Below are 19,012 nucleotides of genomic sequence, written 5' to 3'. Positions count from 1 at the left end.
GCTTCCTGCACCGCTGGTCCCGTCCAGCCCAGAGCTTCCTGCACCGCTGGTCCCGTCCAGCCCAGAGCTTCCTGCACCGCTGGTCCCGTCCAGCCCAGAGCTTCCTGCACCGCTGGTCCCGTCCAGCCCAGAGCCTTCGCCGCTGGTCCCGTCCAGCCCAGACCCTTCGCCGCTGGTCCCGTCCAGCCCAGACCCTTCGCCGCTGGTCCCGTCCAGCCCAGAGCCTTCGCCGCTGGTCCCGTCCAGCCCAGAGCCTTCGCCGCTGGTCCCGTCCAGCCCAGAGCTTCCTGCACCGCTGGTCCCGTCCAGCCCAGAGCCTTCGCCGCTGGTCCCGTCCAGCCCAGAGCCTTCGCCGCTGGTCCCGTCCAGCCCAGAGCCTTCGCCGCTGGTCCCGTCCAGCCCAGAGCTTCCTGCACCGCTGGTCCCGTCCAGCCCAGAGCTTCCTGCACCGCTGGTCCCGTCCAGCCCTGAGCTTCCTGCACCGCTGGTCCCGTCCAGCCCAGAGCTTCCTGCACCGCTGGTCCCGTCCAGCCCAGAGCTTCCTGCACCGCTGGTCCCGTCCAGCCCAGGGCCTTCGCCACTGGTCCCGTCCAGCCCAGAGCCTTCGCCGCTGGTCCCGTCCAGCCCGGGACCGCCTTCGCCGCTGGCCCCGGTCAGCTCAGAGTCCTCTTCGCCGCGGGTCCAGTCCAGTGCTGACCTCCCCAAGAAAATTTTGGGGGGGGGCAATAAGTCCTCTGAGGGGATCGTGGAGGCCCTGCCGACACGGTCGCCATGGCCGCCCGAAGGGTCTGCACCGCCATGGCCGCCCGAAGGGTCCTCACCGCCATGGCCGCCCGAAGGGTCCTCACCGCCATGGCCGCCCGAAGGGTCCTCACCGCCATGGCCGCCCGAAGGGTCCTCACCGCCATGGCCGCCCGAAGGGTCCTCACCGCCATGGCCGCCCGAAGGGTCCTCACCGCCATGGCCGCCCGAAGGGTCCTCACCGCCATGGCCGCCCGAAGGGTCCTCACCGCCATGGCCGCCCGAAGGGTCCTCACCGCCGTGGCCGCCCGAAGTGTCCTCACCACCGTGGCCGCCCGAAGGGTCGTCTCCGCCGTGGCCACTCGAAGGGTCCTCACCGCCGTGGCCGCCCGAAGGGTCCTCACCGCCGTGGCCGCCCGAAGTGTCCTCACCACCGTGGCCGCCCGAAGGGTCGTCTCCGCCGTGGCCACTCGAAGGGTCCTCACCGCCGTGGCCGCCCGAAGGGTCCTCACCACCGTGGCCGCCCGAAGGGTCGTCTCCGCCGTGGCCACCTGCACTTCCTACTCCGCCCTGGAGGCTTCCTGCTCCAGATCGGCCACCTGTTCATCAGCCTCCAGGGCGCCCACCCTCCCACCCCTTTGGATGTTTTACGGCGCGAGGACGCGCCTGGGGGGAGGGGGGGGTTCTGTCACATTGTTAATGTGTTTTCTGTTGTGTCCATGGACTTTAGGTTGTTTTTCTCATTCAGTGTTTTTTCCTCATCTCTGTCGTCATTTTCATTAGTTCATTTTCGTCACCTGTTTAGTTAATTAGTCATTGTTAATCATCATCATCATCACCTGTCGTCACTCGTTGTCATCTGTGTATTTAAGTTCCTGTCTTTCACCCTTCAGTTGTCGGTCAATGCTAATGCTTATGCTTATGTTTGTTTATGTTACGTTGTATGGAGAGTGTTACCCTTGCCTGTACCAGTTTTGTTTAAATTTGATTCTAGTAAAAGTTTGAATTGGAACTTTGTGCCTCTGCCTGTCTTCATCCGCACCATACCCGTGACACAGACTAAATGAACCCACTATTCAAGCAATTGCCGGCCTCGAATTGCCGCTAATTCGGAACGCCATAGGAATTCATTAAAAATGCTCCGTTATGAATGCCCTTGCAAACGAGGTAAAAACTCCAATGTCCCCCATTTCCACCGGTTATACCGGTGTTGTGCACACGTCAATTAACTGGTGGGAAAATTTCCTCACTGTCACATCCGTTCTAGAGACGCAGGAAAAGACGGGAGTACAATGGTCAAATACGTCCATCTAAAGTGTTTACATAAAAAAAACAATCGAAAAGGTGAAAGGAAAAGCATGTTCTATGTAAACTTTCCCAAATAAGATTCCACAGGCTTAAAAACTACGCTGCTACTTCCTTCTAAGTGGAGACTACATCATCAATGCCTGCGCCTTTCTAATTTTATGAGCTCTTCCTCATTTAACAGTAATCTTTTTATCATTTGGACTCACCCTCACTCCATTCCTCTTCACCTAAGCAGAATTCCAGCCGTAAATGTCACATTTCCATTTAGCTGAACAAATGACTGGCTGAGGGAGGATCTGGGAGCTGGGGGATGGGGTCGTAATTGGGAAGCGATTTGAAGAAGCCAAAGGAGACGAAGTGAGAAAATACAAGCTTTAAAGTTATCCTTTTCTGAGCTCGTCCCTGAGCTGTGACCATGTTTACTCCTGGTTTTAAGGGCAAGACACTAAAAGCAAAACAATTGCTTTTCAGGCATTGAAGCCGTTTTGATATTTGGGGTCATTTTGCTTCTTCTTTCAGACTAGTGGAGAAGATTACACTTTATTTGTGTCTGTAGCACTGTAAAAAAAAAATTTGTTTCAACTTAAAAAAGTGTTCATGCTGCCTTAAAATTTGAAGTTTAGTCAACTCAAATAGCCAAGTTATCACTTGCATACATCAAATATATATATCTTTTTTTTTTCTATTCATATTCTATAGGGAAGTTTTTTATTATTAATATATCATTCGCCTGATAAATGACTGTTGACCGTAGTTTTGTGATTTATGGAGTGATAAAACAAAATATCCCTAAGGTTTTTTACAAAAGGGGATTTCACTCTATTATGTCAAATTCATTTTTAACTTGTCTTTATCCAAGGTACGGATATCTGTCCTGGAAATGAATGCAGATTACTGCATATTTAATTACATAATTACTTATTAAAAAAAAATATTTAAGAAACCTTAGAACAAAACAATTGTCTTAATGTATTGTGATTAATCAACATGGGGGAAGTATGGTGATATCTAGTTTTATATATATATTTATCCTATTTACCTGTAGTGTCTTGCCTTAAGATTTGTGGGTATTCGTAATGCAACGCCAATTCGCTGTAAATCAACTTCTTGGTTGAAACAAGAGTTTTAACAATATGCAGTGACACAGATCTTGTAAATCACATCTGTCCACTTAATATCGATATTGCACTAAAATAACTGAGAATTATGCTGGGAACATCACATTCTTTTTTGTAATAGGTCAGGTTTGTTCTTGGTCACAGGAGACACCAGTTACTACGAGGTGTAAACTGCAACGCGTCTCACCCAACCACTTGTGATCAAACCGCCTGAGATGGATCTCAGTAGCAGGTCTGTAGTCTTTTTGCTACAGTCCTTCTTCATGGATGCAGAGAGGAACTGGTTGTACTCTAGAAGAGTTACTGAGGATTGAAAAAGGGCTAATCATTGCTCTGTAATTGTGGTATGGATTGAGGAGGAAAAGTGGAAGCAGATCGACAGCCGAGGAGGAGGTGTAATTTCATCAAGCCAATTAATGGGCATTGAGGGAAAATGTAATTCCATAGAGATCTATATGGATAGCAGTAAAGCTATTGATTATGGTAGTTAATTTGGGTTTGGAAAAGGAGGGTGATGTGAGGCTTGAAGTTCAGAGTGAATCCTGTGATTCAATCAGGGAAATCAACAACACTGGTGATCACAATAGAGCAGTGATTCTCAAAAAAGACTCAAATATCTATTGTGAATAGGTCACGAAGAACAGGGTGGAAAAAAAAAAAAAATCCTTAAAGCTGCAGTCTGTAACTTTTTTTAGGTTAAAAATTATCCAAAATAAATTGTTCAAAACTATCTGCTTGCCTCAAAACGGTAAGCTTGTAATAATGTTTTTAATTCCAGTGGTACTGGTGAATTTCTGCGGGAAATTCAAGCATGTCTTTGCGTCATTACGTCACATCTGTACACATGAAGAAGAGTCTCGGCTAGTCACATCTGTACACATGAAGAAGAGTCTCGGCTAGTATAGGCTATGTTGTGTGTGAGGATGTTGGAGATTTATAGCCTTTTCTCACAGCACTTAATATAATTAAACTTATCAATTTGATGGCGGATCCAGAAAGGTTCAAAGACAATCACCAGTGACGAGATTCACCCGATGTAAAATGCAAAAGACTTCGGAGCTACAGAGAAAAAGAGACTGCATCCGGCCCATGCGAAAACAAGGATAATATCTGAAGGGCATTAAATGTAGTCCCGCAATTCTGATGTTGTTAACATTAACAATTTGAGAACAAAGTATAATTTGCACAGTTCGACGTGATATGATAAGCGATCGTTAGATTTAATCAGCGCGATTTACTGCAATGCTTTTTGTCCCTTAGTTGGTCAGAACAAAAGTGGATGTTACTTGTTCAGATTACATTTTCCGGTAAAAAGTTGGTCATACTTCCAAAATGTATAATCTGTGATTGCGAATGCCAGTATCCACACCGGCGCGGTGACTGACAGCTGCAGATTCTCTTCAAAACATTAATTCATCCGCGCTGTGCCGTGCCGAGGGACAACTCACGTAAAGTTGATAATTCCGCGGATAACTGCAATTGCAGATTTCGAACAGAGATGGCGACAAAGAGGAAAAACTGCGGACTGCAGCTTTAATGACAATAATCAAATGCAACTGACCATATGATCATGCATAGTTAGGAAAGTAAATGTGTATTTAAAAATCTTATTAGTTGGTAATGTAAGTTCAACACCCATACTGCATGTGATGTAATAAAAACAAACATACAATGAATCCAGTGCAGCACGACTGATGAGCAAATGACTCCAATATGCTGATTCTTTTCAGTGAATCAAAAACATACGATTGGTGTAACTCAGTTCCCAAAATGAGCAAATCTTATGAACTCAAAAAGACGGGTTACCCGTTTGAATCTGTCCTGTCACTGTCCTTTATAGTTTACAGCATTAGCAGTGAGAGAATTTTCTACCCATTAAATCAGAATCAAATTGAAACTGGAAATGAATTGAATCAGGAGAATCAAATTGAGAAAAGTGTCTCTATCTCGCGTAGTAAAAAAAAAAAAACACACATTTCAAAGTCGCATATTACAGCATTGTGGAATATTGGAGTAAATGTTATATCACATTTGTAACTTATTATTTGCTTTTTTATTATTGATTAAAAGAGTATCAGAGTGTGACATCACATCCTGTTTCATATGTTTGTAATCTTGTTGTGTAAGTGCACTTTGAGGAATCAACAAGTTGTCTCTCAAATGCTCACTGGCCCTGATAACAATTTCTTCACCACTGGGCTCCAGCAGTACGAAATGACAAAGCGGCCTCAACAGAAGACACACACAGCCTTATGAAATCTCAATAAATCAGCTAAGCCACATCGGGGAGCTATATCTCTGACTCAGAGGTGAATTAAGTGCCTCCCTGCAAGTGTCGACAGAAGTTAATTGACGTTGCAGCAATGTACCTGACAGAAACAGAATTCAATCCGCGAAAACAAAGACCTTGTGGCATTTTCAATCAAGATCTAGTGGTTGTTCAGGGGAGGCGTCTGCACACCTTCTCTATACTCACTGAGGCTGAACTGATGGAGGAGGGGTGGCATCGGACCCCCCGCCTCGCCCTGGGACGCTTAAATCAGGATGGGATTGATCTGTTAAAAAGGTCACTGCTCTCTTGCTGGGCTTTGTTCAAATCTGAAGAGATGGATACAATCTGCCATTTTCTCCTTCTCTTCACCACCAGGTAATCAGACAAATGGAATGAGGGAGATAAAGGAGGAGAAAAAAAAGAAAGAAAGAGGAAAGCAAAGACACTTACGTTTGTCCTTTTTTCACTTTTATTGTATTATCATCAAGAATCACACTGAATTTTTTTTTAAATAGTATTTTCTTGTAACAAGTACTTTTAAACTTTTAAAAAAACATTGGTTTACAGTGCAGTGAATATCCAATATTAAATTATGAGAGGAGTTGGGGGGACATGATTAGAAAATGTGAGCTGGATTCAAAATCACATTTCCCATATGAGCACCCCAACTCAATGTGTCAGGCCATGGCTATGACATTCCCAGGTATTTTGTTGTATTTTAAACATGAACCAAATATATGCAATGCTTATGCAATCTTAGGGCCCCGTATTAACGATCTAAGCGCATGGTCTAAAGCGCAGGGCAAAAGTGCAGTTAGTGCGTGTCTGAATCCACTTAGTTTAACTGCTAGTTTAACGACGGGAAAAATGGTCGACGTGCACAACGCATGGTCTAAAAGGGTTGTCCATATTCTCTTAATGTTTTGAGTGTAACGTGCAAAAAAAAAACAATCAGAGTCTCATCTCCCATTCCCTTGAAAAGCCAGTTGCGCCATGGCGGATTCGCTATTTACATGACGGGAATTTGCAAGCGGAAAGACTGAACGCAGAGCGCAAACGGATCTGCTCGTGCACAAGGTTAAAGCAAGCAGACCATCTACAGGACAAGCCGGATTCCACCATATCTTTATGTACACAATTAAATGTTTTAATATTTGACATGTTTGTGTGCTGCTGCGCGTCCCTGTGTGTGTAATCAGCAGAGTGTACCCACGTTGTGGACTCGCCTATAGGCTCATATTACTAATGCACCCTTTAAATAACAAGGCTTTTGTTGGTCAATGGCGTAGTCTATTTCAGTTCCTCAAAATAGCACCAGCGCGCCAACAATGCGCCTGAACACACCTCGTTTTCAGACCAGTAGCCCATGTGCGAACAGATGGGCGCAAATGCATTTGCTATTTCAACAATGTGGCGCAGGACGTACTGTAAAAATGATAACTGCGTCAGGCTGAAACTAGCAAAAAACACTTGCGTCTGTCTGACGCTGCATTGTGCCGGGTTTATAATAGGGCCCTTAGTTTCACGTCCTAATGCAATGCAAATATTCAAGCCAGGTTTATTGGGAAAAAAACGTGCCTCTGGTGACATTTATGCAAAATATTATGTTGTTCTGCACATTTTGCGACATTTTCAAAGTGACATTTAAAGTTTGTTCAGTTTAATCCAAAACTGATGACCCTGAATCTGCTTGTCATTATGTTGGTTTTTGTGTTGCGGCAGTTCGTAAATGAAATGTCCAGTGAGTGGTGCTAAAAGTTTTAAAATAACCTACATTAAACATGACAGATAGTGTTAAAGCAAATGTGAGATTAAAATGCATTTGCCGAAGCAACCATGGCGTTTTAACTTCTACAAGTCTTTGAGCTCTTTTATCGTGACTGGTGTTTCGCGGGACTCGAGCGCTGCACATCACGAGAGCAAAGCTGTACCAGGAGCGACCGAGCTTTACTATATCAGAAGAGACACACATATAGAGCTGCTGATGTGATGCCACTTCAAAATACAATGGGAAAAGTGTTTAAAGGTCATCATAACACAGTAATGTGCAAGAAACTAAGTCTTTATCTAAACTAAGTCTTTAATAATTTGTATGAAAGGGAATAAAAGGTGTTGGTGTTTTACTTCCACTAGTGTTCCTCTCAGCTGGAAACTGCAGTGAATTGCATGTATAGGAAAGTTTTTAGGAGTTTTGCAGGAATGTACTGTAGGTAGAAGCACGTTTTTATTATTAGTCTGTGTTACAAGTATTGCATTCTTCCACATGAGTTGGTATGGCGGACATAACAGTAAACTGCCTTACTCTATGCACCTTTTAAAAAAAATGAGGACAGGCTTGCTGGGTAAGTTAACTACAGCTAGTTAAACTGACATGTTAATAGCTAGTTAACTGAATAACACCACATCAGATTTCATGCTACAAACATTTGCAACTAAATCTATCGCCTCGTCTGTACAGAGGCTTGTTACGGCCTCATGCTTCTGACCTAAGATGCATACACTGCAAACACAGCAAAAAAACTAATTTTTGTATTCATATAATGCAATACAGGGCAAAGTTGCACAGACTATGTCTACAAAAAATGGAAATGTATTGAATCTTTTCAATCCCAATTATTACCCCCCCCCAAAAAATAGGCACAGTTCCCTTAGCAGGGCATGTTGTCTTGTCACACTATGAGGCAAGCTTTCAAAAAGTGACCTGATTTGAAGAAAATACATCTATTTGAAATGTGAAAGATTATCTAAGAAGTAATAAAGTAAAAAAATATATAAAAAAAATAGCCATCTTCCATTTAGAAAGTCATTATGTGTCCATTTGGGTGAAATGAAACTGTGAATACAGGTATGTTTTCATCAAATTATAAACCAAAATGACAAAGTGGAATGGATCCAAATATAGGCTATCCTTTATAATAGAAGATCATTCATTGTATCTGTGATGGCCCCGATGCAGCCACACATCAGTGACCGGTGATGTTGCGCACGCACATACCTACAAACACCCATTACTCATGTTCTTGTAATTTATCCTGCACATTCTTTAGTATTTTATTCTCTCAATAGTTTCTGTTTATATATTTTTTTGGCAATAAGACTTAGACACTGTTTATTTCTCATTAAGGTATTTATTTGAGTTGCAGTACATCCCTGACTGGTTGAAGTGCACACAATCTAGTTGGTGTTGTGCAGTACACACATTTATTAATATTGCTTTCTTTGAGTCCAAGTTACCGCTGTGTTGCTGAGGAGTGGATGACTGGAGCTTTGGATGGTGATCGGCTGGTTCCGTTTGGTTCTCGAATGGTTGTGTTGGTATTTTCCTTTCCTAATTGCTTGTTCTTTTTCCAAGATTGATTATTTGTGTTAGAATATGCACTTAATTATAATGTAAATGTTTAACTAGCTTTGGGATTGATTTTGTCGTTGTATTAGTGAAGTTGTTGTTTTTGTCTTCCCTTATGTGTTATTGTGGACTAGTCCATTTGTATAAATGTGTCCTTGATGTTTAGCTTGGCAGATCAGTTCAGTTTGTCTTTACATGTACTCAGTTGTTTGGGTTTAGTTTGTTCTGTTGATCTCTTTTATAGGCCTAACATTTATTTTGATAATTTGGACTTTGTTTTCCTTTTTTTTGTTGAAACTTTTGTATATGATTTTTTACATTCAGTAAAGAATATATTTTTGGGGAACCTATTTCTCTGGCCCTCATTCCTTGACTGCTTGGTCCCTCACAGTATCATTTCACAACACAAAGGACATGATTTTCTTTCATCTATCTTTACTGAACATATACCCGTTTAATTCTAAGTTCATGGTATATTTTCTCCGTAACAACAGGACGGTTCTTAAATGCAAAAGAACCTGATTAGGTTCTCATGAATATGCAGAAAATGCATGAAAAATGGGATGAAACGGCACTCATAAAGAGGCCTGACTTTCATTAGCAGAGATGAGATGCTCTGCAACACTGCTTACACTGGAGAATTACAGATCAGTCGGCAAAAACACACTGCAATTAATGCTGGGAGTGAATGTAGAAGACCTCCAAATTGGTAAAACCACTTTTCTGAGGCTCCTAAACAAGGTTTAGATGACTCTCTAGTAACCATTCATCTTTTAGGTCGCTTTCTGGAATGAAATTGTTAAAAGTATTGGCTCATGGATAGTAAGTATCTGCGGGTGGGAGAACATTATCTTTCTCCCTTCCCCCTCTTTTTATATAAATGACACTACTGCCATTTTGTTTTCTGTAAACTATAAAGTCCAAACTCTGAAACGAATCATCCAATCTGGATGAAAGTGAACCTTACATCAGAGCAGTAAGAGACATTAACATCACAAACAGCAATAACAGAACCACTGAGTGACTCATATACACACAACACCGCTGTCCTTTTCAGTAAAACTCCCACAATGCACTTGATTTCACAAAAGATGAAAGTGCAAGGATCGACTCTTCTTGATAAAGACTGCTGTCATTTATAATGAGAACTCTTTTTGTGTGTCTAAACCAACATTCAGACACTTTCATATTTGATAAATGATTACAAACAAACACAATCATTAAAATGGCATTCTGCTGTTCAAGCTTCAGCAGGAATATGTGGATGGCACACCCTAGTGGACACATCCGACAGCGGATGACCCTAAAAACATTTGGACACCCAAACCGCACATTTAAAAATACATTAAATAACAACATAGCACAAATGTAACAGTCTTTTCAAATAATACATTGTGTTATATTACCTTGGAATTAAATTACAGAAAACTACACAACCCCATTTCCAGGAAATTGGGACATTTTGTAAAATGCAATAAAAATAATTTGTAATTTGTTAATTCTCCTGAACCTTTATTTAACTGACTAAAGTACAAAGAAAAGATTTCCAATATTTTCACAACCCAGCTTAATTGTATGTAGTATATATAAACAAATGAAGATTTTGATGGCTGCAACACAATCTGAAAACTATCCCAGTTAAACTGTTTTTGAAACGGTCCACAATGAGCAGGTGAATTGGTAATAGGTGAGGGTATCGTGTTTGGGAATAAAAGGAGGATCCATTAAAGGCTGAGTCTTTGCCAGCAAAGATTGGTCACGTCTCACCATTTTGTGCCAAATTTCATGAGAGGATTGTCAAACAATTCAAAAATCACATTTCTCAAGGCAAGATTGCAAAGAAATTAGGAGAAGATTCAGGGAATCCAGAGAAATCTCAGTACATGTATGGCAAGGCATGAGACTTCTGTTGAATGTGTGTGACCTTTGAGTCCTGTGAATGAGAAACCGTCATGCTGCTCTGTTAAATACAGCCACATGGACTCGGGCGAACTTTGGAAAACTGCGGTCACTTAACACAGTCTGCCGCTGCATCAAGATATGATAAAATGTTACACAAGGAAAAAGACAGTTCTATGCAGAGAAGCTTTCGAGTTATCCGGGCCCGAGATCATCTCAGATGCTCTAGATTACAGTGTTCTTCAACCCTGTGATAATGTTCTTCTAACCCATGTGATAATGAGCTGATGAGTTGAATCAGGTGTGTTTGATAAGGGAGACAAAGAAAACGTGCAGTGTTGGGGGTCCTTCAGGAGCAGGGTTGAAGAACACTGGTCTAGAAGACCGTGGGAATATGTTCAAATGAGTCCACGTTTCAGCATGGCTTTGGGAAAAATGGATATTGAGTTCTCAATCCCAAAGACCAAAGAGACCATCCAGACTTTCATCAGCGACAGGTGCGAAAGCAAACATCTCTCACCGGCATCAGTGCAAACAGCATGGGTGACTCGCAAATGTGTGAAGGTACCACTGACGTGGAGGTGTGTACTGGGATTGTACAGAGACATCCCAGAGGAAAAATGTATTGCTCAGTGGTTGCTTTTCCTAAGCTCAGGAGACTTAGTTGTGATTCTCATATATCTCTCGTTTTAGTATCAACAGCATTTCAGATGTTTCTCCTAAATTTCTTAGGAGAAATAAATATGGACACAAATGAGAAATATCTGAGAGAAAAAGAGTCAAAACTGAGAATGCGGTACAGTAGAAGAAGCATCTGCTGTAATCTCTTTCAAGACTTCAGAGGCTGCACATATACATATTATAGGAGAAAAATCTGAGCACAGTGTGTGATGTCGAGATCTTCTAAAACTTTAAACACAACTTTTCGTTATGAGAGTGTTAGAGTTTTTGTCTCAGGAGACAAGTGTGAGAAGCAGGAGACTCAAGCTAAAGTCTCCATTTTTGTCTAGGAGAAACATTTGAGATGTTAAAGAGTTTATTTTTTTGTTATACTGCCATCAAGATGACATCTTTCCTGGGAGGTTTATGGTTATAAGTGGAAGACAATGCCTCGTTCTGCACGTGTTACAACAGATGGGTTTCATAGACACCACACCTGCAGTCCAGATCTGTCTCCTATTGAAGATGTACTGTATGCCCATCATGAAAACGAGAAGCAGACGACGACCACGGACTGTCTTGAGCAGCTGTCTTGTATGAGGTGAGATTGGGCAAAAAATATCCTCAATTCCCAAACGACTAAAAAGTGCAATACAAGGAAAGGTGATGTGACACATGCCTCTGTCCCAACTTTTTTGGAGTGTGTTGAAGCCATCAAAATCAAAATGTGTTTATATTTACAAAATACAATTAAGTTGGTCTGTGAAAACATTGGACATCTTTTCTTTGTACTTTGGTCAGTTACATAAAAATAAACTGAACATATATACATATATATATATATATATATATATATATATATATATATATATATATATATATATATAATCATTATTATTATTTTATTTATAATGACAGATTCTTGATTTTATTGCATTTTTACAAAATATACTTGTCTGGAAATGGGTTAGTAGTTAACGCTGATGTGAGAGTTTGTAATTCATCAGCTAATATGTTTTCCCTCTTCTGACCAACATAATTAATCCCTCAATTTTTTTTCCTCTTTTGGAAAGTCATAATGAAGCAAATGGGAGCGCGAAAATTATATTTGTTGTAGTTTACGTTCACCACTATAGAAGTTCACCTAACTACAGCGACTTCCGTTTCTAAGAACCCTGGAAATGTGAAGGAAAAAAAATATATATATATATATATATAAATAATAATAATATTTTATTCTCTTCACTAGCCTGGGAAAACCTTGACGAACTTCCGGCAAATTTGAGATTTGCTCTGCATGTCCGTCTGGCCAAGAGCCCATTTCCAATTTTTCCAAATCGAGGCACCAATCACAAACGTTGAGGCGGGCTTTACACGATTACGATCGCTCTGATTGGTTTTAGGTCTATCCAATTGCGCCCAGAGGCATTTAAGCAACGTCCGTTGGTGACGCCCCTTTGGAAATGGGCTGTGAATGAACCTTCCCCAAACCCACTCTCAGGGTCTGGTGTCGACCAGGCTAGCTCTTCGCATGACGGTAGTAAAATTAAAAACTTCCTGAACATTTCAGATACGCGATGGTGTCACCTATGTACCCCCCTATGCTGGCATTAGGAACTGTGGTATCGTGAATGAGAGAGTTCAGTACCTGTGGCCATACCGCACACCTTCCTCACGGACGGCAGAGGTCTGGAGGTCTGGTGGATGAGCAGAGGTGATGACGGCAGAGATCGGGACAATCCCTCCATGATACGGATGTGCTGCAGCCCATCAGCCATGGAAAGCGGTGGCACAGCATAGTCCCCCTCAAAGGCACAGTCACTGTCTATACTGCCACCTACAGGATTGGTGGACACATGAGATGAAGAACGTATATAATTAAACGGACATGTGGTAAAATTAATAAAACATTGCAGTAGGGCAAGAAATAAAGGGATGGTTCGGAGTAATTTCAACCTTGGGTCCTTTGCACTATGACCTCGAGCCAAACACCCCCCAGAAGCTTTTTTTCCCTCGGTCGAACATTATTAAAGTTAGAGATTATTTAGAGATATCAGTCGAATGGCTTAGTGCAGGCGCTAATGGATCCGAATGTTGTATCTGGTAAATTACCGCCCGGGATGGTACCTAACTTCTACAGTAGTACAAATAGGTTCTGTACTCATAAAACGAGGCATTGGAAAAGTTTACGGGCTTTTCCCAAATCACAGAAGTGACCTCGACGCCCGGGTTAGCGGTAGCATAAGCCATCAGGCAAGTGTTATTTAAATAAACTTCTGATGTACTTACAAACTTTCCAATGCCTCATTTTATGAGTACAGGACCTATTTGTACCACTGTAGAAGTTTGGTGCCATCCCGTGCATTATTAGTGGGGTCATTTACCAGATATTAGCGCCCACACTAAGCCATTCGGCTGATATCTCTAAATAAGCTCTAACTTTAATAATGTTTGACCGAGGGAAAAAAAGCTTCCGGGGGGTGTTTGGCTCGAGGTCTTGGTGCAAAAGACCCTAGGTTGAAATTACTCCGAACAATCCCTTTAATACTTGTTTAACCTTGTAAAGCGTGACATGAAATAATAGTCTGAAATATTCTTTTATAGCATATTATAGCATATATATATATATATATATATATATATATATATATATATATATACAGTATTTAAAAAGTTTTATATGTTATACATCAGGCTTTTTTGGCCCGATAGCAAGACACTCAAGGAGGGACAAACACACTAAGTTTAATGGTGCAATGAAAGAATATTTAGCAGTGTGAAGTGTCCCTTTACTTCGCAACTAGGCTGAGTTGTTACATATGTACGGCACCTGAACCACATCTTACCTTGTCCAGTGAAGTTGTGAAGGGTTTCCAAGCTGGTGCTCTGCAGGTCAAAGGTATCCTCGTTCCCGCCATCTGCAGAGGAGGTGCGAGAGAAAGAGCAGAGCGATTGAGTACGAGGAGGAGGAGTGGGTCCCGCCTGAGTCTGTTCCAGCAGATACACACACTGCGCGTCCAGTAACCAGGTTCTGGTGTGCAAAACCCCTAAAAGAGTGCTTGCGCACAGACCCTCGACACTCTTCCGCCTGGACCAAGACTTTCTCCTCACGGTGGCGAAGTGCGAGACTGAAGGAAGCTTCCATTTTTTTATCTTCCCCATAACAAACCCTAAAGTTAGTCCAGTGTGCAGTCTGTGCACTGATGGAAATGGACAGTAAATGATACGCTCTGGCGAATGTGCAGCATTGTGCAGGGAAACTGTTGTAGCCTGCTCCACTTTTGTGTGTATGAGAAGAGAGAGAATACAGTGGCTCTACTGTAAACGAGCGGTTCAATGATGGATTAGCATGGAGCTAACGATAGTAGGATCAATTACTTAAGGCCCCGGGGGACTGGAGAGGCCGGTCTGGACTATTAGGACACGAGTATTGTACGTCAATGAGCATTACATTCTTCTCTGCGGAACACACCTCTTTATAGATTTTGATCTGACGCACAAAGTAAACTTATCATAGGGGATCTCATAAGAGCAAATATTAAGTGAAGCAACAAAAGCACTGAGTTGGTCTTTGTAATAGTTATGTTGCTCTCATGATACGGTGCTTATTCGAATCTTCCTTGAAACTCTAAGTGGCTTAGTCTTTACAGGAATTACAAATGAAGCCGCAGATGAAACTAAAATGATAAAATGAGATGCAAACCAGAACAAAACCTTCTACACGGAGCTCATCAGAGCGGGTGGAAAGATCAACCTAATCGAAATGTGAATATTAGCTGCCTGAGGGTCAAGCACTGTACCATGGCATACATGTGCAATGTAGGCCAGTGCTGGCCTTGCTGATAACAACAACAACCTTGTCTCCCAGAGTCCAGTCTTGTGTTTAATCCTTTGTTTTAGGTTAAAAATTCTGAGTGCAACTTGTATGGTGCAGGTCACATTGAATCCCTAATTGGATTCAATAAAAAAATCACCAAATATCACACCGAAAAAAAATCAGGTAAAAAAGGAAACCTTTAACATTAATAATTCTCACAAAGAGAACAAATTGTATAACAACTATATTGTTAAAAATAAATAAACTATGAATTATTTTCTTATTGTGTGCTAACCTGAAGCTCAAACATTAGAGCTTAAAAACGGCGATATGGGCTCGAATATCCTGCAAAATTACTCTATGAGGTGATAAAAATATATGCCTTCCAGGGTTATTATAATTAACTGAGAGTAAAACTAAAACCATAAGAAAAAAATACAGTTTTGTTGCTTTAAATAAAATAAAATTTGAAATAACTAAAACTGAAATAAAAACGAATAAAATTTTTTAGACATTTAAAAAAAAAAACGAAAAAAAACTTTAACAAAAATTAAAATGCAAAATATAAGAATAAAATGTATAACACCGTGTCCAAACTACACGCGATAAAATGTATCTTTCCCAGTTTTTGTCCTAACCAGCAGCGACGGCGACACGCGACGATCCTATTCTAGAAACGGTTTCTATTTTTCTGCGACGTCGCAAACAACAAACACAAAGTGTGGCACTGATAATCTCAGGTGCTGTTTATGTGCTTTATTTAATGCTAAACGCGTGTAATGTGACTTTGAATATCATTTAGTGCTCCAGCTTTGTAGCTGTAAAAGCAACAATGGAGAATTCACCTCAGATTAAACAAATGGAAACAAGAACGTTCAAACTGTGAACAAACGTATTATTTGACAAAGATTATTTAGTAACTCAGTAGCCTTTGTATTTGAATAATGTTTAAATGGTGTAATTAATATTTATGAATTTGATTATGAAGCCTACTTATCCATTTTCTTGCGATTGCCGTCAAGATTAATTTCTGGTGCTAATGCTATGCACCTGCTGCGAGACTCCGCCCACACGCTGTTCTGATTGGCTGTGCACCTGCTGCGAGACTCCGCCCACACGCTGTTCTGATTGGCTGTGGGTTTTGATTGATTTTGATTCATCTCGCAGTCGTGTCATCTAGTGTGGACAGATAAATCATTTGTCGCTGAAATCTTATCGCATCGTGTCTGGTTGTTAGGACATGGTGTAATAGTATCTAAATGATACTAAAATAACTGATGCCTTCAACACTACTGTTGTTTGTTCAGATAAAAGCGTATCAAATGCATAAATGTAAATATCCTGAGGGTAGCTGACAAACTAACATAAAAAAAGTTAAAAAATACGTTTTTTATTTTGAGTCTGTTTGCCTTCAACCAGACGTTTTTAAGCACATAAGGCGTTGCATCATCAACCAATCGCTTAACTCCAATCATCACATGAACGTGCAATTATCAAGACAAGAGGAATAACCATGATTATTTAGAAGATAATTTGATCTTAAATCTAGTAAGTGAGACACAACAAGCCTAGCATACCAAGCAATGGCTTAAACTAATGAGATGAAATATGAAAGTCTTCAGAAAACTCATTTGGTAACAGTCTTTATTTTTGCAATTCTACGCTAGTGATGCAGAAATTACACACTTCAGCTTTAACTAAGCAACCACAGAGGGACGTCTGAATGCTCCACGGACCACAGAAAAGCACAGACATATCTCTACTGCCAACTTTCCATTATCCAATGCTAAATTAGCTTCAGCCATTGTGTGTACATTGGTGATTACTTGCCTCTCATTCCCTTAAGGAAATTGCTGTCTTGTTACAGCACATCACGCAGGAATTTACTGTCACAACAATCACATTTCCATTAAGAAGCGAGCCGGGGAGGTGAGAGGGTGATGGAGACGTACATTTATTTTAATAAGGAAATAAGACAAGAATTATCACAGCATATAAACAATCAGCAACATTAACACAATCACCAGTGCTCGACAGGCCCAGACTACCGTGAGGTCTGGCGTTTCTTTTGGATTCCTGCTGAATTATTTGATCCACTCATTGTGTTCAGATGCTCAACGTTCAGGTTGATTGGTTTTGGTCTCTTACTGAGATGCCAACTGTACACGTTTGTATCTTTCATTCGAGTGGAGACGATTTTACGCAATGTGATCACTGGAGGCTACATTTATCCCGCAGCAGAGATTCGGCTGACTGAGCTTTATTAGGAGTCCAAGAAGTGAAGCTGCGGTCAACTATTTTTAAGCTGTTGGGTTGAAATCAATACACCCTATTTCTGGAATATACAGTGCTGGTCTGAATTATTTGCCCCCTTGGTAAATATGATCAAAGATGGCTTTAAAAACTAAAGGTCCCGTTTTTCCTGTGTTTTTGAAGCTTTGATTGTGTTTACAGTGTGCAATATAACATGTGTTCATGTTTCGCGTGTAAAAAAACAGTATTTTCCACAAAATTGACTTATCTGTATACCGCTGTTTTCACTGTCCTAAAAACGGGCTGATGACTTCCTTGTTCTATGAAGTCCCTCCTTCAGAAATACGTAACGAGTTCTGATTGTGCCAGCGGTTCCTGTGTTGTGATTGGACAGCAGTTTAGCGCACGTTGCCCGGAAAGGTCACTGCTCTTACCATAACGTGGAGATGCATGCGCTCAGTGTTATTGTAAGGTGATTTGACTCCGGGATGAAAATAACAGTGACTGGCGACAAACACTCTACAAACGCAACTCTTCCTCTTCTCTGTAGGAGCGCAACAAGACCACGCCCCTTTTTTTGTGCATTCCTGTGTGCGGAGGTTAGTCAAAAAACTGTTCTAGTGACGTCATTAAAGCAGGAAGTAGAGGATGTAGTCCAGACCGGCCGTTCGCTGTAGGCTTTGAAAGGAGACTTCTGTTAAATCAAATATCTCGCTTGGCATTGAACTTTGAGCTTTATAATTTTACAGGTATTATTTATGCTCTAGCAGCAACATTACACACTAGCAAAAGTTTACAAAATGGGATCACGAAGAACAGGACCTTTAAATCTGCATTGTTTATCCATTTGATATTTTATAATAAAACATTTTTTTTTTATCTAACGTTTTATTGAAGTAAAATAATTGAAAATGGGGGGAAAATAACATCATGAAGCAAATGTTTTTCTCCAAAACACATTGGGAACAATTATTTGCCCCCTTTTATGAAATACTTTTTGCAACCTCCTTTTCCCAAGATAACAGCTCTGAGTCTTCTCTTATAAAGCCTGATGACTTTGGAGAACACCTGACCAGAGATCAGAGACCATTCCTCCATACAGAACATCTCCAGATCCTTCAGATTCCCAGATCCATGTTGGCGCTTCTTCTCTTCAGTTCAGCCCACTCATTTTCTATAGGGTTCAGGTCAGGGATTCTATAGGGTTCAGGCCAGGGACTGGGATGGCCATTGCAGATCTTGGTTTTGTGCTCAGTGACACATTTCTGATTTTGATATTTGTTTTTGGATCACTGTCCTGTTGGAAGATCTAAACTTGGCCCGTTATAAGATTTCTAGCACAGTCTGTCAGGTTTAAATTTTTTAACTGTTGGTACAGTATTTGATCGAATCCATGATGCCATGTATCTGAACAAGATGTCCAGAAAATTAGGCCCACAGCATTAAAGATACAGCAGAGTATTTCATTTTACACATGAGGTACTTTATATTACGTGTTTGGTGCCAAAAGAGCGAATTTTTGTGTTTCATCTGTCATAACTTTTGAAAGATACCTGACACGACTGGAGCTTCAAACGGGACGGGTTCTGTGGACGGAT

The 19,012-nt window shown here is 41.2% G+C and overlaps 1 protein-coding gene across 1 annotated transcript in view; it reads right to left on the bottom strand.

Moving 5' to 3' along the window:
- tanc2b (tetratricopeptide repeat, ankyrin repeat and coiled-coil containing 2b) overlaps window positions 1–14,629 on the bottom strand; it is a 105,624-nt gene extending 90,995 nt beyond the window's left edge. Inside the window, exons 1-2 of the mRNA XM_079594689.1 lie at window positions 14,191–14,629; window positions 12,993–13,181 (exon numbers count right to left, since the gene is read on the bottom strand). Coding sequence (XP_079450815.1) covers window positions 12,993–13,181; window positions 14,191–14,506 — 505 coding nt within the window. The 5' untranslated portion in view covers window positions 14,507–14,629. The remainder of the gene's footprint in view (window positions 1–12,992; window positions 13,182–14,190) is intronic.
- Window positions 14,630–19,012: the final 4,383 nt, after the last annotated feature.

This window comes from Phoxinus phoxinus, assembly GCF_949152265.1.
Source record: "Phoxinus phoxinus genome assembly, chromosome: 21".
Taxonomy (NCBI): domain Eukaryota; kingdom Metazoa; phylum Chordata; class Actinopteri; order Cypriniformes; family Leuciscidae; genus Phoxinus; species Phoxinus phoxinus.
This window is presented reverse-complemented; position numbering and strand designations above follow the sequence as displayed.